General features: G+C 45.9%; 1 protein-coding gene across 4 annotated transcripts in view; it reads left to right on the forward strand.

Moving 5' to 3' along the window:
• Positions 1-24,729, forward strand: part of WASL (WASP like actin nucleation promoting factor) — an 80,024-nt gene that overhangs the window by 30,811 nt on the left and 24,484 nt on the right. For all 4 annotated transcript variants that reach the window (XM_075928545.1, XM_075928532.1, XM_075928536.1 and 1 more), the window contains exon 5: positions 4,450-4,473. In XM_075928545.1, coding sequence (XP_075784660.1) covers positions 4,450-4,473 — 24 coding nt within the window. The remainder of the gene's footprint in view (positions 1-4,449; positions 4,474-24,729) is intronic.

A 24,729-nucleotide genomic window follows, 5' to 3' on the forward strand; every position in this document is an offset into this window, starting at 1 on the left:
ATTACATCTGTGCTGCGCTGTGCTGGAGGAGCAATAAACCACCCTCAATTCCACTGGCTGGTGCAGTCTGTTTGTGCCATTTCGGGGTGCAGGAGACGGGGAACCCCCAACGCGCCGTCACACTGGTGTCAGAAGTGGGATGCACTGCACCCCGTGGATGGAGCTTCCAGCGGTGAGCGACAAGGCGCTGTAGAAGCAAGAGCCCTGGAGCCAGGCGTGCTGGAGACAGAGCGAAGCGGTTCCTGGGAATCGTGGGGCGCTGCAGCACTAGACTGGTGAGTCTGCACCGAGGGGCCCAGCGGGCAGATGGCCTACGCCCGACTCTTGAAGGCAGAGCTGGTGGGGCTGTGCAGAGAGAGGGGCTTGCCTGTGCAGAAAGCAACCAAGGCCCAGCTGATTGCCCAGCTGGAAGATAATGACCAGCCACAGGGCCAGGATCTTGTCCCCAGGGGAAGCAGCCAGACCCCCCCTGAGAGTGTGTCAGGCTCAGAGAGGGGGAGGAGCGCTGGAACCCAACGGAGAGATGAGACAGCGTCTCCCGGGAGGCCTGCAAGCCGTAGCCCATCTAGGGCAGGGGCCAGCCCAGCGGAGCTGCGGCGGCTGGAGATCCAGCTGCGGATCAGGGAATTGGAAGTAGAGGACCGAGAGAGGGACCGCCAGGACCGAGAGAGGGAGCGCCAAGATCGAGAGAAGGAGCGCCAGGACCGAGAGAGGCAGCGGCAGCATGAGCTGGCCATGGCAGAGCGGAGAACCGGCGGGGCACCGGCTGCGCCAAGTGCGGATGGGCCCCAGGGTCCCAGGACTGCCAGACGCTTGGAGAGGCTCGTGGTGGCCCAATTGAAGGACATGGGTGACATAGACGGGTTCCTCAGTGCCTTTGAGAGGGCCTGTGGACTGCAACGGGTTCCCCCAGCTGACTGGCTGCAGGAGCTCATCCCCGCACTGAGCCAGGAGGCGGCCGGAGTGCTCAGTCAGCTGGAGGACCTACAGCCAGGGGATTACAACCGAGTCAAGGAGGCCCTGCTGCACAAGTTCGGGCTGACCCCCGAGATGTACAGGAAGAAGTTCCGGGGGGTACAGAAAGGGCCACGGGAGACCTATGTGGACCTGGCCTCCCGCCTGGCGCAATACGGCCGCAAGTGGGTGTCTGGAGTCGGAGCCCAGACCGCAGAGGAGCTGCTCAAGCTGGTCATGATGGAGCAGTTCTATGAAGCGTGCCCACCCAAACTGAGGCTGTGGCTCAAGGACCGGAGACCAGAGAACCCCCAGGAGGCCGGGAGACTGGCGGATGAGTTCACGGAGAGCCGGTCCGGGTGTGAACGGGAGCCCCGGAGAGAGAGGGAACCGCGCAGAGACCGGATCTCGGCTGAGCGACGGAGGGAGTCAACTACGGGGCGAGACCAAGGAACAGGTCGTCTGCGCCCCAGAGAACCAGCCAGGGCCTGGACAGAGACAGCCCAAAGCCTAACTTGCCAGCGCTGTGGGCAAAAAGGCCACAAGAGGGCTCAGTGCACCAGGTCCCAGGACCGGGGACTTTCCAGGGTTAACTGGCTGGGGCGGGAGGAAGGGCAGGCTGCCCCAGAGGCAGGGGCTGGCAGGCAAACCTCAGCTCAGAGAGAGGGGAAGGATGCTCTGTGCACCTCCCCTGGGAGGTCTGATTCTCAGGAGGCGGATTTCTCCGTGTACCGGGTGGGGACAGGACGGCCCCTGCGGAGCGAGGGCCTCATACCCCTGGAGGTGGATGGTAGGAAGGTGACGGGCTTCTGGGACACGGGGGCGGAGGTGACTCTGGCCCGATCCGACATAGTGGCCCCGGAGCGGATACTACCCCACGCGCAGCTGACCCTGAAGGGCATAGATGGGTCCCCGTTTAAGGTGCCTGTAGCCCGGGTGCATCTGAAATGGGGGGCGAAGGAAGGCCTCAAGGAAGTGGGGGTGCACCCGCACTTGCCCACCGAGGTGCTGATGGGGAATGACCTAGAGGAGTGGCCCCATGAATCCCAGCGGGCTCTAGTCACTACCTGGAGCCAGAGCCAGCGGGGGGCTGACAACGTGGGTCCAGGGAAGGATTCCTGGCAGCGTCCTCAGGGTCCCATCCCAGTGGACACGGGGTCCAGCCAGGCTGGGACTCCGGACCTAGGCAAAGGTGGGGGACAGGTCCCGATCCCTGCCTCAGCAGCTGAATTCCAGGCTGAGGTGCAGGCAGACCCCTCCTTGCAGAGGCTGAGGGACCAGGCTGGCCTCCATGCAGCTCAGCCCCGGGGGAGAGGTGGCCAGGAGAGATTCCTGCGGGAGCGTGGGCTCCTGTTCCGTGAGTGGCTCCCCCCCAGGAAGGCGAGGGCATGGAGGGTAGAGCGGCAGCTGGTCGTCCCCCGAAAGTATCGCCTCAAGCTGCTGTATTTGGCCCACGATTCCCCCGTTGGGGGCCACCGGGGGATCCGGAGCACCCGGCTGAGGCTGCTCCAGCACTTCTATTGGCCGGGAATCTTTACAGCCGTGCAGCGGTACTGCCGGTCCTGTGACTCCTGCCAGAGGGGCGGGAAGGCCCAAGACAGGAGGAAAGCGGCTTGGGGGTCTCTACCCCAGATAGAGGACCCTCTGGGCTTGCTGAGAGAGTTATGGGAGGGGAAGTCCTCCCTGGATGGAGCATCGGGGGTGGAAGCCGCCCTGGCTGTCCAGAGAAGGCTCGCTGGGCTCATGGCCCCGGCCCGAGAGACCCTGGCCAGAGATCAAGGCCAGTGGAAGGGTGGGTGTGACCCCCGAGGACAGGCCTGTGCCAGTCGCCCTGGAGCGGGGCGGCGAGTGGACAGAGGGAAGCCAATTCATGTGGGGCCTCGCCACGGCCGGCCCGAGTCAAGGGGAGCACCCATGTCCCCAGGGCGGGTTCCCACGCAGAGGACCCGAACTTCCCTAGGTCACGAGTGGAGTGACCCTGCTCAGTTCGCTCTCGGAGGGGGGAGAACTGTGACGTAGTGGGGGTACCTGGCTGGTTTCTATGCTGCTGGCTCTGGGGTAACCCCCACTGGCTGTCGTGGGGACCACGACCCAGCAAAACAGGAAGAGTCACTATGCAAACCAGTGGCCAGACACCCCCCATGGAGAGGAACAAAGGAAGGTGGAATGCTGCCTTGGCTGGGGGGCAGGGCTGGAAGTTAGTGAGTTGGTTGCTGGCTGTCGGAGGGCATGGAGGAGAGCCTAGGGGAAGGGGCTGGAGTTTAGGGGCCCAGTCTCCCCCATCTCAAGGGGGCCTGAGGCATCCTAGCCCAGTTCCTGTAACCAGATTACATCTGTGCTGCGCTGTGCTGGAGGAGCAATAAACCACCCTCAATTCCACTGGCTGGTGCAGTCTGTTTGTGCCATTTCGGGGTGCAGGAGACGGGGAACCCCCAACGCGCCGTCACACAGACCAAAACCACATAATTGACGTGGCCCCCAACTGAGAAGCAAAGTCTACATTCTCCTCGCACACAGCCTAGGGGGGCGGGGTAATTGATTTTGTGGGCCCACCTAGGCTCTGGAGTGGGGCCAAAAATGAGGGATTCAGTATGTGAGAGGGACTGCTGGGAAGCAGACCTGGAGTGTGAGGTCTGGGAGGGAGGGTGCAGGAGTGGAGTGGGAATTGGAGTTAGTGTTGAATAGGGGAGTGCAGGAGTGGGGGATCTGGATGGGAGGTAGAATGCTGGTGCTCCAGGCCCATGGTGGGGCCGCAGGACTAGAGCACCAGCATGGGAGCCCTGAGGCTCAGAGCCCAGATCCAGGTAAGCCAGGGGCTTGATGCAGCCCCCAGACTGTATGTTCCCCACCTCTGCAGTAGACAGTATAATACATTCTCTTTTGAAGTTCTGCTTCAACAGTCATTGCATCAAAACACTTTTATTTTTCATTTGAAAACTGCCATTATGTGAACACTTCACTGTACAAAAATGTTGTAAAGGCCTCAAATTGGACTGAATCAAATTTTCAACTGGAAAAATAAGTTACCTAATTTCGCACAGTCCTCAATTTAAACTGTTCAAACACCTGATTGTTTTCTTATTGTGGGTTCTGTAGTTTTGTGACTTCTAATTTTGCTGTGATGATTAGGCTTTCTTTGGCATATAATCTGCAGCCCTTGTAAGAATGAGAAGTCCCAACTTCAAACTTTTACAGATGGGAGGCTTTTGTGATGTAGAAATGATTTCACTGATCTGTTGTGCCAAACTTTGTGTTTCAGATTTCAGTTTATACAATAGATTAAATTTAGTATTTTCCCTCTGTTCTGAGATGAAAAGTCTGACTGCTAAAATAAATAAAAATGCCTATTGCGGTAATTTGTATATTACTAGAAGAATAAAATTCAGATGTAGGAAGCATATATAACTTGTAAAACTACAAGTTAGAGATGTGTGTAATGTTGAAGAGTTCAGTTTAACCTTTTGAATAAAAACTTCTGTTTTATCTTTTTAACAGAAAAAAGACGAGACCCACCAAATGGTAAGCATTTGCATAGGATTACTGTTTCATATTTCGTACCCATTTGTTTAGACATAATTTATTTTTGGCTTTTTTTAATTTAAGCATAATGCTTATAATTAAACAGTCCTGAAAGTATCCATTCCAGTAAATCCGGATTTTAATGTGTATCTGTTGGTTTACATGTATGGTAGTTCATGACCACTTCTAGTGAAGAAGAGAGGCCTCTGTTGAATGATATCAAACCTCAGATTTGGAATTGTCTACAAGTAAGGCAGATGATAGATTGCTAAAATTGGAATCAGTTTGTATATCAATCAAGTTGCAAACAAAGTCAGAGAGGGTGAGCATTATATTTTGAAAACAGAAGTGCTCAAGTCTTATTGGGCAGTGATTTTACACAGCATAAAATTGACATACTCGCCTTTCACAGATATCCACAGGGGTTGGAAGTGCAGCAGTGAAATTGATCCAACTCTTGTCACTTTTGCATTGCTGCTTGTCAAAGTAGAACAGACATTGGAACTACTTTTTAACTTAGGAAGTTAAATCTTGAGCTTACTTTGTAAAGTTCACCGCCTTTTCAGCTCATAGTGCTGCTAGAAACTTGAGGGACCATGATCAGCCTGAGCTTCCAAAAAATTGTTTGCAGCATATAAGATTACCATTACTGGAAAGCCAGCAAACATCTCCTTTTTCAGTGTGTGTTTATGCATTTGACAGCACTTTGTGTATACAGGTTGCACCTCTGAAAACTGGCACTCTCTGTTCTGGCAATATCCATGATCCAGCAGGACCATGGGTGCTCCTGGACCAGAGAGCCTGGGAGCCTAATGGCAGGAGGGCAAGCAGCCCAGCCAGGGCTGGGGACAAAGGGGCTGGGCCGGAGCTCCACAGTAGTGCTGGGGACATAGAACCCAGCAACCCATGGCAGTGTGGGGCTGGCGAAGCTTGGCTGCCAGCAGCAGCACAGGGCTGGGGAATAGAGAAGCCCAGCATTATGCGACAGCACAAAGCCAGAGAACCTGGCCTCCCATGACAGCGTGGGACATGGGGCTGGCGACGCCCACTAGCATGCAGCAGTGTGGGGACAGAGAACCTTAGCTGCCTGTGCAGTGTGGGGCTGAGGTGGAAGAAATCTGGCCATCCATAGCAGTGCAAAACTGGCGGCTGGAGAATTCTAGATGCCTGCGGCAGCACGGAGCCAGGGAATCCTGGCCATCTGCAGCATTGCGGGACTAAGGGGAGGGGCCAGAGAACCCCAGCCACCCATGGCAGCCCAGGGATGGGGGGGCAGCAGCAGTAGCAGGACAGACTGCCCAGATGGGGTAGGGTTCCAGAGGCAAGAGGCCGGCTGGCTTGGGACAGGTGACAAGGGACACATTGCCTATTCTAGCAAATTCTCTTGTTTGGGACCAATCCGATCCCGACAGTGCCAGACCAAAGAGGTTCAACCTGTAGTTGGCTTCTCTATTATTCTTGTTGTTAACATGAAGACAAAAGAGCATGCAAAGTACTTGAGACATCACTTTTGGTCCTGGTCTGGATGGGATTACATGCACAATTTTCTGCAGGCACTAGAGTTCCTGTTTCTGCATTTTAAGAGCAGAAGAGGGTCTCCTCCCAGAATCTCTGTATGGCACCAGGAAGCAATGGACAGCCAGGAGAAATACCTTTTTTGCTTCCTGAGCCTCTGCACTGGGTTGATATGTGAAGTTCCTCTTCATTTCCACAAACAGATGGCATTGGGGAGAGATGGGGGCATGCCCTTTTATGCCCAAATATTTTTCTAAGGGTTTGGAGTGAATCCAGCACTAAATGAGGTATACAGAACAACCCTAGACTGCTCCATGGGGTCTGAGGATGAATCTTGAACAGTCAGGTCAGGAAAGATGCTTCCCTTTTCATTTCTACTGCTACCATGGACTGCAAAAGAAGGAAGAAAGGCTGATGTGTGAGGGTGGAATCCTCCATCAGTACAGAGAAGGAAGTCCTGCATTAAGCATGCCTCCTTTCTCCTTGCAGCCATTTCCACCAGAAAGACTTCAAGACATAAAGGGTGGCAGCCTTCAGTTTCTCCAGGAAACAACCAGTTGCATAAGGGGTGGATCTTGCTACCAGATGGGAGGAGGCACAAATATGTGCATGTGCACAGGTACAGGTGAGGGAGGGGTTTACCCCACTTCTGACACCAGGCATATTAAGAGCTCACTGAGATGGAAGCTGGAAAGTAGTGATTCCTGGAAAATGATTCTCCAAGGGTCTCATGGAGTAGAGGCTGCTGTTGTGCAGAAGGGAAGCAGTGGAAGCCCTCTACAAGTCCTGGGGAGGAATGTGTAAGCTGGTTTGTCTCATTCCAATGCTGCTGCTGAAGAGGATGCCACAGAACAGCCCCTCTCAGCCTTGGGAAGAGCCTGAGAAATCATAGAATCATAGGACTGGAAGGGACCTCAAGAGGTCATCGAGTCCAGCCCCCCACCCTCAAGGCAGGACCAAGCTCCGTCTACACCATCCCTGACAGATGTCTATCCAACCTGTTCTTAAATATCTCCAGAGAGGGAGATTCCACCACCTCCCTTGGCAATTTATTCCGATATTTGACCACCCTGACAGTTAGGAATTTTTTCCTAATGTCCAATCTAAACCTCCCCTGCAGCACTTTAAGCCCATTACTCCTTGTCCTGTCCTCATAAACCAAGAGGAACAAATTTTCTCCTTCCTCCTTGTGACACCCTTTTAGATATTTGAAAACCGCTATCATGTCCCCCCTTAATCTTTTTTCCAAACTAAACAAGCCCAGTTCCTGAAGCCTGGCTTCATAGGTCATGTTCTCTAAACCTTTAATCATTCTTGTCGCTCTTCTCTGTACCCTTTCCAATTTCTCCACATCTTTCTTGAAATGTGGCGCCCAAAACTGGACACAGTGCTCCAGCTGAGGCCTAACTAGTGCAGAGTAGAGCGGCAGAATGGCTTCACGAGTTTTGCTTACAACACACCTGTTGATACAACCTAGAATCATATTTGCTTTTTTTGCAACAGCATCACACTGACTCATATTCAACTTGTGGTCCACTATGACCCCTAGATCCCTTTCCGCCATGCTCCTTCCTAGACAGTCGCTTCCCATCTTGTATGTATGGAACTGATTGTTCCTTCCTAAGTGGAGCACTTTGCATTTCTCTTTATTAAACCTCATCCTTTTTACCTCTGACCATTTCTCTAACTTGCTAAGGTCATTTTGAATTATGTCCCTATCCTCCAAAGAAGTTGCAACCCCACCCAGTTTGGTATCATCTGCAAACTTAATAAGCGTACTCTCTATCCCAATATCTACATCATTAATGAAGATATTGAACAGTACGGGTCCCAAAACAGACCCTTGAGGAACTCCACTTGTTATCCCTTTCCAGCAGGATTTAGCACCGTTGTTAACAACTCTCTGACTACGGTTATCCAGCCAATTATGCACCCACCTTATCGTGGCCCTATCTAAGTTATATTTGCCTAGTTTATCAATAAGAATATCATGCGAGACCGTATGAAATGCCTTACTAAAGTCTAGGTAGATGACATCCACCGCTTCTCCCTTATCCACAAGGCTCGTTATCCTATCAAAGAAAGCTATCAGATTAGTTTGGCATGACTTGTTCTTCACAAACCCATGCTGGCTATTCCCTATCACTTTATTACCTTCCAAGTGTTTGCATATGATTTTCCTTAATTACCTGCTCCATTATCTTCCCTGGGACAGACGTTTAACTGACCCGGTCTGTAGTTTCCTGGGTTGTTCTTATTCCCCTTTTTATAGATGGGCACAATATTTGCCCTTTTCCAGTCTTCTGGAATCTCCCCTGTCTGCCATGATTTTTCAAAGATCATAGCTAAAGGCTCAGATACCTCCTCTATCAGCTCCTTGAGTATCCTGGGATGCGTTTCATCAGGACCTGGTGACTTGCTGACATCTAACTTTCCTAAGTGATTTTTAACTTGGTCTTTGTGTATCCTATCTTCTAAACTTACCCTCTCTCTGCTTGTATTCACTACGTTAGGCACACCTCCAGACTTCTCGGTGAAGACCGAAACAAAGAAGTCATTGAGCATCTCCGCCATTTCCAAGTTCCCTGTTACTGCTTCTCCCTCCTCACTAAGCAGTGGGCCTACCCTGTCCTTGGTCTTCCTCTTGCTTTTAATGTATTTATAAAAGGTCTTCTTGTTTCCCTTTATGCCTGTAGCTAGTTTGATCTCATTTTGTGCCTTTGCCTTTCTAATTTTGCCCCTGCATTCCCGTGTTGCTTGCCTATATTCATCCTTTGTTAGTTGTCCTAGTTTCCATTTTTTATATGACTCCTTTTTTATTTTGAGATCGTGCAAGATCTCCTTGTTAAGCCAAGCTGGTCTTTTGCCATATTTTCTATCTTTCCTACACAGCGGAATTGTTTGCTTTTGGGCCCTTAACAACGTCCCTTTGAAATACTTCCAACTCTCCTCAGTTGTTTTTCCCTTCAGTCTTGCTTCCCATGGGACCTTACCTACAAGTTCTCTGAGCTTATCAAAATCTGCCTTCCTGAAATCCATTACCTCAATTGTGCTGGTCTCCCTTTTACCTTTCCTTAAGATCATGAACTCTATTATTTTGTGATCACTGTCCCCTATACTGTCTTCCACTTTCAAGTTCTCAACTAGTTCCTCCCTATTTGTTAAAACCAAATCCAGAACAGCTTCTCCTCTGGTAGCTTTTTCAACCTTCTGAAACAGAAAGTTGTCTCCAATGCAGTCCAGAAACTTATTGGATAGCCTGTGCCCCGCTGTGTTAGTTTCCCAACATATGTCTGGATAGTTGAAGTCCCATATCACCACCAAATCTTGGGCTTTGGATAGTTTTGTTAATTGTTTAAAAAAGGCCTCATCCACTTCTTCCACCTGGCTAGGTGGCCTGTAGTAGACTCCTAGCATGATATCACCTTCGTTTTTTACCCCTTTTAGCTTAACCCAGAGACTCTCTACACAGCTATCTCCTACATTCATCTCCACTTCAGTCCAAGTGTGTACATTTTTAATATACAAGGCAACCCCTCCTCCCTTTTTTCCCTGTCTGTCCTTCCTGACAGAATGTGCTCAGCATGTTTGTCTTAGACCTGCCCACTCTTCCCTGTTGAAGAAACAAAAACATGAGCAGGGAAGAACTGTTCATTCTTCTTTTAAAAGACTAGGGGGGCAGTGTCCCCTGCTCTCTCTGCTTGCCAACTCAGCCTCTGGGGGCAAGCAGCTTTCTTTCTCCTGGCCACTAGAACCCCTGGAGGCCAGGCCAGCCCCAGCTCTTCTTTCGAGCCCCTCCCCCTGGCTGTTGGGGGGGGGGGGGCGGGGAGCGGAGAGGGGGGGAGGTTGGGTTGGGCCAAGGCTGCAGCTGGCCTGCCTCACTTCCTCCGGCTGCCGGGGGGTTGGGCTGAAGCTGTGCTGGACCCAGCTCTGCCCCTGGTTTCCAGGGAAGCCCTGAGATCGAGGCAACCCTGACTCCAGCTCTTCCTTCACCCTCCGGCTTCTGGGGAGGGTTCAAGGCTGCTCCTTCTCTTCTCTCCTCCACCTCTGCCTGCTGGGGGGGGGGGGGGGGGGAGCTGAGGTCTAGCCATGCCTCCGACTGCGAGAGTGGAAGCCTTGCAGCTCCTACATTCCTCCCCCCGCCCCCACCCACGAGGTGAGAGAGTGCATGGTTCCTGGCCCCCTTCCCCTTACGATGGTGGAGGCTTCGTGGCTGCTACCCCTGGAGTGCCTGGTAAACTGGGGAAGCTACATGGCTGCTGCCCATTCCAGCTCCAGGGAGGCCAGAGCCCTCAGCACTGGGGAGGGAGATGGGGGAGGGGGAGGGCTGTGGGAAGCAGTGACATGATGATGTCACTCTGTCATCATGTACCAAAACTTTATTTATATAAGAAAATGTTTTGAACTGAGACACTGGCATGCTTTGTTACCAGAATTTTAAAGTAGCTGGTACCACAAATATCACATTAATTTCATTCCAAAAAAGTTGTCTGCAAAATTTGTTGGCTTAAGCCCCTTGTTAATTTCACTGCTGTCCGTGAATCATGCAGAGAATTCAGTAAGACCAAATCAAACTCAAGACTTGGACACTCAAGGAGACTTAACCCTTGCTACACATGAAAGTTCTAGAGCTATTTGATTAACCTGTGTAGCTTTGATGGTCATAATACCAAGACCTGTCAAGCAATATTCTACATGAACAAGCAGCAACTTGATTCTCTTTCTCGATTGTGAATTGGCACATTAGTCTATTGTATCAACTTAGTAGCTGTGCTCTGCCAAAATCTGACACCCTAGTAGATCTCTAAGCAGATAGTTCTCATGAGCTCTCAGCTGTTCAGTCAGGGATTCCATCATACAGAACACTTCCACCAGTGAAGTCTCCCACTCGTGGACTTGTTAGAGGCAAAGTGTCAATTTCTGTTCCAGAGAAGGTCTGAGCCCTGAATCAGAAGCAGTAGTTTTCCTCATCCCAGGATCCTTGAGGGTAATGTATGACTACCCATCAACCCCTTTAACTCACAGGGTTTTGAGAGAGCTTAGGAAACACCTCGCAGTAATGATCATGGAAGCATCAACTTGGCCCAGGAAACTTAGGTAGGCAGATCTGATAACCATTAGTTCAGCCACTAGTGATGTTACTGTTAATTTCAGTTTCCCAGAACAATTAAATGCCCTGATGACTGCAGCTTCCTGATGGTCTAAACCAGTCGCAAGAGGCATCTTCTGTGGCACTCCATGGAATGCATTAACACTAACCAGCACTTTTATTGACTAAATGATTGGTCGATAAGGGAAGGCTTCCTCAGTCCTGCCGGGTCCAGGAGCTACCCCTGCTGTGGCTTTGCAGTTTAAATGTAGTAAGAACCAGCTCTTACGACATGAAAATACAGAGTTGCTGCGGAGATAGCTCCCGGTCCCAGCGTGAGCCAGGACTGAGCTGGGATTGTGTTGCAACTCCAGGCAAACTACAGTTTGTTCATATCCTGTTTGGTAGGATGCAGGTGTTCCTTAATAGATATTGTTTGTACACAGCGATCAGGTTTCTTTGTTGGTCAATGATGTAGGCTGTTCTTACTCTCTGGCTTCTGGTGAAGCTGCACCAAGATTTTAACCACCACTTTCACCTGACATCTATGAACATTAAAATGGCTTTTGATTCAATCAACAGGTCAGCACTGTTGGGGAAATCTCGCTCCCCTGGGGTACAGAGTCCCCAGAAGGGTCTGAGGCTGGAGGTCGAAGCAGTGAGGCAGGATAAATCTAGAAGGAAAACTTTATTATGTATGCATGCATGCAGGCTGACAGCTACCAGAGTGAGAGCAGCAGCAGCCCTGAGAGAGAGTTTCAGGGATCCTTTATACAGTATGTTCAGACAGTTTAGTTGTTGATTGTTTTCTTTAACATATCAAAGTCTCAGCAGAAGTACTCTGAGATGTTTCTGTTCACACCAGAAGTGCTAGAAGTAAGTTTTACAGTACAAAGGCACATGAGAACTTGAGTGAGGAGTCTACAAGGCAAACTATGACAAAGATAAGAGTTTACATGACAATTTGTGACCGACTAGGAGTCTCCATGAACTTGATAGGAGGCATTGTAAGGGTCTTGATTAGACTTAAGATGATTTCACTGTTAGAGAGAGGGGCCTGGAAAACTTTTAACCCTTACAGCAGTTTTCTTTTAGAGAGTTTTGATTTCCTGCACAGTCCACCCTTAGACACAATTGGAGTTATTTGATTTTTCTCCCACTGCACTTTGGCTCACACTAATTAGCATTCCAGATATCCTGGAAAAATTTGTTCAAAATCTTCACCAGTACCAGTGCTAGGGTACACATTGGTCCTCAGTTTTCACCACTTTTTTGCACAACCTCCGGTGTGTGACATGAATGCATTCTCACCCTGCTGTTGTTGACTGGATATTGGGATTTCTGATCCATACATTAGCATCAAGCTTGGTCAGGAAACATTCACAAACCAAGACTACATTGATGACGTTGCCTTGCTTGTGGAGAAGACTGCCCATACTGTGGGGTTCAGCATTTCACGGCAGAAGGCCAAGGTACAGAACTTGGAGTTGTGCCATCAGTCCTCAGTGCAGGGGGCACCTGAGTACTGTGGAGAGAGCTAATTAGCTCATCTACTGAGGCTACAAGCAGAAATCAAACCATTGCAGAAAACCAGGTCTCTTTCTGACTAGGTCTGTCTTACGGATGCAAAAAAGTCTGTGCAAAGACAAAGATCTGTCAAATCTGCATTCTGCTTGCAATGCTGTGCACAAAGGTGGACTCTTAGTCATTCCATACATGCTGTGAGTGCAAAATTATGAGCATAAAATGGTTTGACTTCATGTGAAACATCATGATCCTGCTCCTTATATTTGAAATGTTGCATGCATCTTGCTGCAACGGACAAAGTCATCTCAACCACTGGTCTCAAACTCCTCATTAGCATGGAAAAGTGTGTACATCCTATCCCCAGTTGTTGTCGTCTGCAATGCCATCCTAGAGATTTATGGATTTGCAGGACTAAGCCAGATCTGGGAACTTCACTACATAATGTGACACCATCAACGCTGATTGCTGTGGCTGGCACTGTCATCGGCAGACTATAGTTGTTGAATGTCCCAATACAAAGGCACATTGCATTTTCATTCCCAGAGCTAAATAAATTCCTGAGAGGCTTCATCCACTCATTTCTGCACTGGTCCACTTCCTTCCTGGGATCTTATTGCCTTCAGCGTCCTCTCTTTCGGAACAAAGTCTTCCTTAATAGTCAGTCTGCAGAGTAGGGAAATGCAGCCATTTTTGAGTGGGTCATCATACACTCTTTCATAATAATGAAGTTCTCCTTAGGTCATTCTCCATTTTTACTAAAGATGTTCAGTTCTCTATCTCAACCACATCATTTATTAACCTTCAGTTTACCCTTGTCCCCCATGCCAGCCAAAGATAGGACATACTTCATGGCTTGGATATATTTGGGGCCCTTTCCTTTTGCCTTAATGGAACTAAATGTTTTGGAACCTCCCCAGGTTGGTTGAGATGTTTTTGCATAGGATGACTAGTCAGGCAATATCCACCCAGAGACTTTAAGTGGATAGTTAATTATTTTAGGCCATGTTATGAGTTACCTAAATTAAACCTTACCTATTCTGCCACATCTTGGGCATCCTCTTCAGCTTCTTTGAGAAGTGTACCCATTTCTAATACTTGTAGGGCAGCTGCATGGGGATCATTATATGCATTTTTGAGGCATCAAGGTCAGATGTTCATTTTTGGCAACGCTATTCTACAGTGACTGTTCCGATATACTTCAAGAAGCCACCTCCTTTACATCAATTCACTGTTGAGCTACCAAAGTGAAATACACACAGACAAGCACTGAAAGAAGAAACAACAGTGATTTACTCTGCAGTAAGTGTGGCTCTTTGACATATTGTGCATATGTATTCCGTAACTGCTCTCCTTCCTGCTGCTACAATCTGATAATACCTGGATTCTGTCTTGGGGAAGGACTGAAGGATAATTGACTCCCCTCCACACTTTGTTCTCAGAAGAAGTTACCTAGGGCATGTAAAGTAAAGGGATGAACCAAACAGTGCTGGTCAAAATATATTCAACTTGAGAGATGCAGTGGGTTCATGTGCACCACAAAAGAATACCACTGGAGAGCACATTTCTAAGAACCACAGGTACTGTAGATTAAGTAAACTGTTCTTTCATATAACTTTCTCAGGTCATAGGAGGGTCTAGTAAAACAAAAATATTCTTTTTTTTTCTTGAACAAACTTTACTTTCAATATTCTTTCAATGCCTGAATGTTTTTTATAAAAGATTTTGTGAACTAGAATATAACCTTTCTATATATTTTTAATATACCTAGTTTGAAATCCAGGACTTGTTAAAGTTAGGCCTTGTCTACGCTGGCATGTTTTGTCACCAAAAACTGCCTTTTGCTGACAAATCAATGAGCCTACAATGCAACTTTTGTTGGGGAAAAATACTTCATTTTGGTGACAACTGACTTTCACCTCTCTGAGAGACTTTTCCCTTTATTGTCGACAGAGCCAGTGTGGACTCTGTTGTTGGTTTTTGTCCTGAGAACTGACTTCTGCCAGTATCCTACAATGCCTGCCCTGATGACTCTGCTCATCTGTGTTTTGTGATCTCTGTTGAGCTGCAGGCATGCATCCCTCCTTTTTCAAAGCTCCAGGAAGTATGTGACAGCTGAGTGAGCTGTTCTGTTTGGGGAACAAACAAAAAGAGTAAATCATCTGTATGTTCCTGTTCTGCCCTGCTGGAAACACAGCAGCAGGCAGACTGGTGCTGCAGGGGGATGGATGGAGAAACTGCTGTGCTGTTTTGACATCTTCAGCACAGAGCAACTCGTGATGCTGCTCCCAGCAGCTGAGAATGCTGTGGGAAAATATTGAGGGTATGTCTACACTAGCTCATTAATTTGAGCTAGGTAGGCAAATGAGGCAACCGGAGTTGCAAATGAAGCCCGGGATTTAAATATCCCAGGCTTTATTTGTAAGTTCCCGTCCGGTCACCATTTTGAAATTTCACTAGCCCGAACTCACTGCTGCGCAGCTACACGCAGCAATGAAACATTAATTCGAACTAAGTCCTTAGTTCAAATTATTCCACGAGGAGTAACAGTTAATTCGAACTAAGGACTTAGTTCGAATTAACGTTTCACTGCCGCGTGTAGCCGCATGGCAGTGAGTTCGGGCTAGTGAAATTTCAAAATGGTGACCGGACGGAAACATGCAAATAAAGCCCGGGATATTGCAACTCCGGTTGCCTCATTTGCCTACCTAGCTCTAATTTAACAATCTAGTGTAGACATACCTTGAGAGAATTCCAGGAAGCACAGGGATCAGCACCGCCTTCCTGCAACACTGTACTGTGGGATGCTTACCTGTATTGCTTTGCTATCACCCTGTGGACAGATAGAGAAATGTGACTGTGAAATGTTGACAGTGGGAGGCAGAAAAACCAATTTGACTGGTTCTCACTTTTGCATGTCAATAGCACTTCTGTCACCAAACTTTCCCAGGGTAGACTTAGCCTTAGTCACCATTGTTTTTACTGGGGCCCATCGTCTCACCCATAATGTTTAAAAGTCTGAATTTTTCTGCACACGTAGAGCAGGCTGGCTGTAGAGCTACACTTCACATAAAAAAATCCTCTGTTTGGATGACCTTTTGATGTTGAGGATCTAAGATTTTGAACAGAATTGTAGGATTAAAACTAAATAGCATTAATGGTTATGTAAAATGCATTAGCCTGCAATTTCCTGGGATTTGTTTTACTCTCATTGATAATAGCAAAGTCTCTATTAAAAACTAAAGGAGTTACCATGGTTATACTGACCTCATGGTAAAATTCTGGGCAAAAAAGAAAGGGATTTGTCAGAATTATTTTTTTGAGAGATTCTAAGAACCATGTGGTACTACTGTATTTTTATTTCAGCTGTAATACTAGAATCATTTAGACTTATTCTTGAGCTGTCTGCACTTGGACAGGTGACATTCAAAGCTTTAAAATACAAAGGATTCTAAATAAAATACAAAATACTGAAATGTTTTGTACTACATTTTCTGGAGCCGCTTCTGAGGATATCACCAATATTAATATGAGTGGATGCTTAGAGCCACTGTATTGTCAAGTACTTCCAAATGATGAGCTCTATTTGCCCCTCTCATCTTCGTTTGAGTTGTCTACAGCTGGTGGGGAAGGTGCATGTGTTATGATGGGGAAATTTTTGTTGGATATAAATATGGCAGTCTTAGAAGAAAATGATAGCTCGTGCAGAGGTTCTTGTATTCTTCGTGGACAACTAAGATCTAAAACTAATGGTAAGCAGTCTCATTTGGCTTAAAGTTATTCTGTGAATTTTAAAATAGGTAACCTGATTTACATTTCAAATTTTTATAGCTGAATAAATATAAATTATGAAATTAACTCTTTGAATAGATAATATTTATATTTACTATAACAATAGAATTTCACGTACAGGGTATAGGCAGCAAATATTCAACATACTGAGTGTTTGAAGATTTAGACTTTATGTCAGAAAAGATGTGAGAGAAATATTCTGATCTCCAAAGTAAATGTAGTACTACACTATCACCCCAAAACAAAGTGACAAGTTTCATTTGATTTTTTTAGAAATATTTTTGAAGAGTAATACTTTGAAACTACTGCTATCATGTAGATGCATACCCTTGTCTAGGCTTGTTGAGTAGTCTGAATCGACTACTCAAACTTCTTCCCTCCCCCCCCACTCCTCCTCCACTGCCTCTATATCAGAGGCAGCCAGAGAAGTCTGGACACAGACTGGCTAACCTTGTGAGGAGGGCTTTAAACTAGGTTTGTTGGGGGGCAGGTGAACAAAGCCCACAGGTAAGTGCTGCATGTGCGGGACTGGGAGATGGGTTGGAAATGTGGGGGACTACGGCCTATAATGGGAAGGAGAAAGGAGGATCAGGGCACAACAGGGAGGCAAGATCAAATCAGTATCTTAGATGCCTATATACAAATGCGAGAAGTATGGGTAATAAGCAGGAAGAACTGGAATTGCTAACCAATAAATACAACTATGATATCATTGGTATTACAGAAACCTGGTGGGATGGGACGCATGATTGGAATGTTGGTATGGAAGGGTACGGCTTGCTCAGGAAGGACAGACAGGGAAAAAAGGGAGGAGGGGTTGCCTTGTATATTAAAAATGTACACACTTGGACTGAAGTGGAGATGAATGTAGGAGATAGCTGTGTAGAGAGTCTCTGGGTTAAGCTAAAAGGGGTAAAAAACGAGGGTGATATCATGCTAGGAGTCTACTACAGGCCACCTAGCCAGGTGGAAGAGGTGGATGAGGCCTTTTTTAAACAATTAACAAAACTATCCAAAGCCCAAGATTTGGTGGTGATGGGGGACTTCAACTATCCAGACATATGTTGGGAAACTAACACAGCGAGGCACAGGCTATCCAATAAGTTTCTGGACTGCATTGGAGACAACTTTCTGTTTCAGAAGGTTGAAAAAGCTACCAGAGGAGAAGCTGTTCTGGATTTGGTTTTAACAAATAGGGAGGAACTAGTTGAGAACTTGAAAGTGGAAGACAGTATAGGGGACAGTGATCACGAAATAATAGAGTTCATGATCTTAAGGAAAGGTAGAAGGGAGACCAGCACAATTGAGGTAATGGATTTCAGGAAGGCAGATTTTGATAAGCTCAGAGAACTTGTAGGTAAGGTCCCATGGGAAGCAAGACTGAAGGGAAAAACAACTGAGGAGAGTTGGAAGTATTTCAAAGGGACGTTAAGGGCCCAAAAGCAAACAATTCCGCTGTGTAGGAAAGATAGAAAATATGGCAAAAGACCAGCTTGGCTTAACAAGGAGATCTTGCACGATCTCAAAATAAAAAAGGAGTCCTATAAAAAATGGAAAGTAGGACAACTAACAAAGGAGGAATATAGGCAAGCAACACGGGAATGCAGGGGCAAGATGAGAAAGGCAAAGGCACAAAATGAGATCAAACTAGCTACAGGCATAAAGGGAAACAAGAAGACCTTTTATAAATACATTAAAAGCAAGAGGAAGACCAAGGACAGGGTAGGCCCACTGCTTAGTGAGGAGGGAGAATCAGTAACAGGAAACTTGGAAATGGCAGAGATGCTCAATGACTTCTTTGTTTCGGTCTTCACCGAAAAGTCTGGAGGTGTGCCTAACGTAGTGAATACAAGCAGAGAGAGGGTAAGTTTAGAAGATAGGATACACAAAGAACAAGTTAAAAATCACGTAGGAAAGTTAGATGTCAGCAAGTCACCAGGTCCTGATGAAATGCATCCCAGGATACTCAAGAAGCTGATAGAGGAGGTATCTGAGCCTTTAGCTATGATCTTTGAAAAATCATGGCAGACAGGGGAGATTCCAGAAGACTGGAAAAGGGCAAATATTGTGCCCATCTATAAAAAGGGGAATAAGAACAACCCAGGAAACTACAGACCGGTCAGTTTAACGTCTGTCCCAGGGAAGATAATGGAGCAGGTAATTAAGGAAATCATATGCAAACACTTGGAAGGTAATAAAGTGATAGGGAATAGCCAGCATGGGTTTGTGAAGAACAAGTCATGCCAAACTAATCTGATAGCTTTCTTTGATAGGATAACGAGCCTTGTGGATAAGGGAGAAGCGGTGGATGTCATCTACCTAGACTTTAGTAAGGCATTTCATACGGTCTCGCATGATATTCTTATTGATAAACTAGGCAAATATAACTTAGATAGGGCCACGATAAGGTGGGTGCATAATTGGCTGGATAACCGTAGTCAGAGAGTTGTTAACAACGGTGCTAAATCCTGCTGGAAAGGGATAACAAGTGGAGTTCCTCAAGGGTCTGTTTTGGGACCCGTACTGTTCAATATCTTCATCAATGATGTAGATATTGGGATAGAGAGTACGCTTATTAAGTTTGCAGATGATACCAAACTGGGTGGGGTTGCAACTTCTTTGGAGGATAGGGACATAATTCAAAATGACCTTAGCAAGTTAGAGAAATGGTCAGAGGTAAACAGGATGAGGTTTAATAAAGAGAAATGCAAAGTGCTCCACTTAGGAAGGAACAATCAGTTCCATACATACAAGATGGGAAGCGACTGTCTAGGAAGGAGCATGGCGGAAAGGGATCTAGGGGTCATAGTGGACCACAAGTTGAATATGAGTCAACAGTGTGATGCTGTTGCAAAAAAAGCAAATATGATTCTAGGTTGTATCAACAGGTGTGTTGTAAGCAAAACTCGTGAAGTCATTCTGCCGCTCTACTCTGCACTAGTTAGGCCTCAGCTGGAGTACTGTGTCCAGTTCTGGGCGCCACATTTCAAGAAAGATGTGGAGAAATTTGAAAGGGTGCAGAGAAGAGCGACAAGAATGATTAAAGGTTTAGAGAACATGACCTATGAAGCCAGGCTTCATGAACTGGGCTTGTTTAGTTTGGAAAAAAGAAGATTAAGGGGGGACATGATAGCGGTTTTCAAATATCTAAAAGGGTGTCACAAGGAGGAAGGAGAAAATTTGTTCCTCTTGGTTTCTGAGGACAGGACAAGGAGTAATGGGCTTAAAGTGCAGCAGGGGAGGTTTAGATTGGACATTAGGAAAAAATTCCTAACTGTCAGGGTGGTCAAATATTGGAATAAATTGCCAAGGGAGGTGGTGGAATCTCCCTCTCTGGAGATATTTAAGAACAGGTTAGATAGACATCTGTCAGGGATGGTGTAGACGGAGCTTGATCCTGCCTTGAGGGCGGGGGGCTGGACTCGATGACCTCTAGAGGTCCCTTCCAGTCCTATTATTCTATGATTCTATGAAGGGAGCAGGAGCCAGTGCTAGGGGGCGCCTGCTTAAAATCTGGTTTCTCTCCCCCCCCCCCCCCATCATCGTCTCCACAGTGCCTCCTCTGCCCCTCACTGCTGCTTTTATCTGAGGCAGTAGTTGGGGGGGGGGGGGCGCAAGGGAGGCTGCTCTGTCTGCTGCAGCTTCTGGGGACAGGGGCTGCTTCGCTGCAGCAGCTCCTGTCCGTGGGGGGTCCCAACTCCCCACTTGGACTACTCACAGACGGGCTGCTGCAGGCTGGGCACATAGCCCAGCTCAGTCCCGGCTTGTGCCGGGACCAGTCCCCACTGTGGTTCTGTAATTTAAAAGGCAGTAGGAGCCAGGCAGCCTTACCCCCTCCTACTGCGTTTTAAATTGCAGAGCTGCAGCAGGGTTTGGTCGCAGACCTGGCGTGAGCAGGGACTGAGCCCGCTGTCTTCCCTGTCGACTAATGGAATAGTCGATAGAATTTTATCAACTACTTGATCAACTAGTCAGTTATTTAAAATAACCTTGTTTTAACATCCCTAGTCACCTCTTTATTAAGCTGAAAAGTCCTAGTTTTATTAATCTCTCCTCATATGGCAGGTGTTCCAAGCCCCTAATAATTTTTGTTACCCTTTTCTGAACTTTTCTTCTAAGCCATTCTGTCCCTTTTTAAGGTGGGGCAGCTACATCAGCATGTAGTATTGAAGATGTGGGCATATTGTGGATTTATACAGAGACAATAAGATATTCTCTGTCTTATTCTCTCTCCCTTTCTTAATGATTCCTAACATTTTATTTGCCTTTTTTTACTGCTGCTTTGCTTTGAGTGGATGTTTTCAAAGAACTATCCCCAAAGATTCAAAGGACTCTTGAGTGGTAACTGCTAAATTAGTTCCCATCATACTTATAGTTGAGATTGTTTGTTTGTTTTCCAGTGCGTGTTACTTTGCATTTTAACAATATTGAAATTCTTCTGGCTTTTTGTTGCCTGGTCGCTTAGTGGTGTGAGGTCCTTTTTGAAGCTCTTCAAAACTTTGGGTTAACTATTTTCAGCAGTTTTGTATCATCTGCAGCACCTTCTTTTACCCCATTCTCCAGATCATTTATCAATATGTTGAATAGGATTGGTCCCAGTACAGACCCTATGGGAAACCACTAGTTTCCACTCTCCCTTCTGAAAACTGACAGTTATCCTTTGTTTCCTATCTTTTAGCCAGTTATCAGTACATGAGTGAATCTTCCTCCTTATCCCATGACAGTTTACTTTGCTTAACAGGGAATTTGGTGATGGACCTTGTCAAAGGCTTTCTGAAAATCTAAGTACTCTATATCCATTGGATCCCACTTGTCCACATGCTTCTTGACTCCTTAAAGAATTCTAGTAGATTAGTGAGGCATGATTTCCCTTTACAGAAATAAAGTTGCCAGATTGTTTCAACAAAAATACCGAACACCACTTCCCAATCCCCCTCCCCCCCCCCCAAAAAAACACTGGAGGGAAAAAAGTTCTTTTGTGGGGTGAAGAAAAGGACAGGGGAGACCAAAGTTGTTGAGCTGAAAAAAGGACCCCAAGAGTTAAGCCAAAAAATAAATAAATAAAATAAAACCGCATTAAAACAGCATGGCCCCTTTAATTGCGTGCAGAGTCAGAATGGGGGTACGAAGAGAAGGGGTTAAGCACGAAGACCCAGGGAAGGCATTGCTTCCCCTTGCTCAGTTCTTTAGGTTTTTTCCCGGCAGCCATCTTGTTTTCTTGGTCGAGCCGGAAGGGAGCTTCCCTACAGAACCAGGTAAGCAGGGGATCCAGGGGCGGGGGGGCCAGGGGTTGGGCCCAGTTGCTGAGTGTGTTGTAGGGTTGCCACATGTCCAGTGTTTTTGCTTCCTGGCAGGAAAAAATCAGAAAATACCAGACACTTTTCTGAATTTTTTTAGTAGACAGATGGTGAAAATACCGGACTGTCTGGGTCAATACCGGACACGTGGCAACCCTATACAGAAACCACATTGACTTTTCCCTAACAAATTTTGTTTGACAATTTTGTTCATTACTATAGTTTCAACCAATTTGACCAATACTGAAGTTAGGTTTATTGGTCTGTAATTGCCAGGATCACCTCTAAAGTCCTTTTTGAAAACTTGTTTCACATTAGCTATCTTCCAGTCACTTGGTACAGAAGCTAATTTAAAGGATAGGATGCAAACCACAACTAATATTTCTGCAGTTTCACATTTGAATGCCAACTGGTCCTGTTGACTCCTTACTCTTTAGTTGATCAGTTCTAGAACCTCCTCTAATGACACCACAGTGTGGAACAATTCCTGAGATTTGTCACCTAAAAAGAATGACTCAGTTTTTGAAATCTCACTAACATCCTATCCTCAGCCATGAAGACAGATGCAAATAATTCATTTGGTTTCTCTGCAATGACCATATCTTCTTTGAATGTTCTTGTATCATCTTGATTGTCCAAGAGCCCCACTGGCTTTTAGAACACTTCCTGCTTCTGTTGTACTTAAGAAAATTAGTATTTAGTTTACTACTACTCTTTGAGTTTTTGGCTAGCTGTTCTTCAAATTTCTTTTTGTACTTCCTTATATTTTTTTTATACTTCATGTGAAGAGTTAGCTCCTTTCTGTTTTCCTCATTAGGCTTTAACTTCCACGTTTTAAACGATGCCTTGTTCTCTCTCGTGGCTTCTTTTACTTGGTTGTTACGCCAAAGTGGCACTGTTTTTGGTTGTCTTTATCTATTTTGTGTGTATTTGTTTCTTTGTTGTATACATTTAAGTTAAACATCTATTTATTATATTGTCTTTGAAAAGTTTCCATGCTGCTTGCAGGGATTTTACTTTTGGCTCTGCATCTTTTAATCTTAATTTAACTAGCCTTCTCATTTTTATATAGCTCCCCTTTCTGAAATTAAATGCCATGGTGTTGGGCTGTTGTGGTGTTTTTTCCACCACAGGGATGTTGAACTGAAAATAGTGACCATAATATATAAGTTGGTCTAGTTTATTCACCTCTTGGACCACATTCTGTCCTAAGCAGAGCACTAAATCAAGAATTGCCTCTCCTCTTGTGGGTTCTGGAACCAGCTGTTCCAAGAAGCAGTGATTTAAAGTGTCTACTTTATCTCTACATCCTATCCTGAGGTGAAAATTCCCCCATTATTGTTTTTATAGCCTCTCTAATCTTTCTTAGCATTTTTCACAGTCACTCTCACCATCCTGAATAGTGATAGAAATGTAGCCGTGTATCCCTATTGCCAGGGCTTGCCAAGTCGCAGCGAGCCCTGCTTGCCAGCCACACGGTTCAGCACATGCCGCATGCGCAAACCGCTCTGCACATGCACTGATTGCCCTGCAGCTCCGTGCCAGGCTATAATCTACTCACCCATGGCGAGTAGATTACCTAAACTGTCGAGCCCTGCCTATTGCTATATTCATATTAGAGCATGGAATTACTGTATATAAAGATTCTTTGGAACAGTTTTGATTAAGTTAAGATTTGTACTTCATTTGATACTAGGGTCTCTGTCACATATATTGCCACTGCCCCACTGTCATGACCCATTCTGTCTTTCTGATATATTTTGTACCCTGATATTACTGTGTCCCACTGATTATCCTCATTCCATCACGTTTCTGTGGTGTTTATTAGATCAATATCCTCATTTAATATGAGGTTCAGTAGTTCATCTATCTTATTATTTAGACTTCTAACATTTGTATATTAGTACTTTTTAAAGAATATCTCATTTTTATTAATATGCTTACTTTGAATCCTATAACTTTTTTCATTTTATATATTGTAAGTCTCTGAAACAGTAATTACATAAGCATTATTTCAAAGGACTAATTTCAAGAGTCAAACAATATTTCAATATATGCAAGACTGTAAAGAGAAAAATCTCTTCCTGCTAAAGCAAGTTCACTAAAAAAACAGGCAACTGAAAAGAGACCTATTAGCTAATACTACCAAAATACATTTGAATAACCTTTATGTTAAGAAATAAGTAAGACGAATAATTCTTGAATATTCGTTAGTATCAGGATTATTTGTATAAGAATATAGTCACTTGCCTTCAGAAAAAAATTCTAGTTAATACTCCATATTCTATTTTCTAGTTTATCAAAGTCCAGTGTTCAGTTTATATTTAATATTACATCCAAAATAACTTTTGGGTACTTGAATTGCAACTTTTGTTTAACAGTTAAGAAATGTTAGAATTAAAGTTTTGTTAGAATTAAAGTTTCTTGTACAGCTTTAATTGATCATCTCGTGTGTATGCATTATGTCTTGAAGTGATTGTATTTGCTGGATAGCCACGGACTGCTGAGACTAGGTTCAATGCTAAATTTCGGAGGGGAACATCCTGTAGTGGCTACACACCTTTGTATCTGTGTGTCGTCTTCTTACCTGGCTCTTTCTATCCTCCTTCCTCCCAACTTTTCCAATCCTGTTTCTGTTTTCCCCATCTTCTTTCCTAATCCATCTGCATTTCAGTGAGGCTGCTTCTTTCTCTATGCAGTCTGGGAGCCAGCAGGTAGGTCACGGCGTACGAGAAAGTCTTACTGTCGTTTCTGGTGCCAGAAACCTCAGTTGTTGTGAAGTCCTCAGTTGCTGAGAGAGTTTTATTCAGCCATGAAGCTGGAGGGTGGAACGTGCTCAGCTGCTTTGGAGATGGCCTGTATGCATCCTGGTCAGAACTAGGAGCTACTTCGCTATGTAGATTTAGTGTTCCATATTCCAAACACCCAAACCTATGTACTTACTATTCTACATAAATGAACGTAATGGAATGAACAATTTTTCTTACTCTTGCTTTGATTTCTTCTGTACAGAAAATAGCAAAAACAAATGTCCACTTT

The sequence above is a fragment of the Pelodiscus sinensis genome, chromosome 1, assembly GCF_049634645.1.
Source record: "Pelodiscus sinensis isolate JC-2024 chromosome 1, ASM4963464v1, whole genome shotgun sequence".
NCBI lineage: Eukaryota > Metazoa > Chordata > Testudines > Trionychidae > Pelodiscus > Pelodiscus sinensis.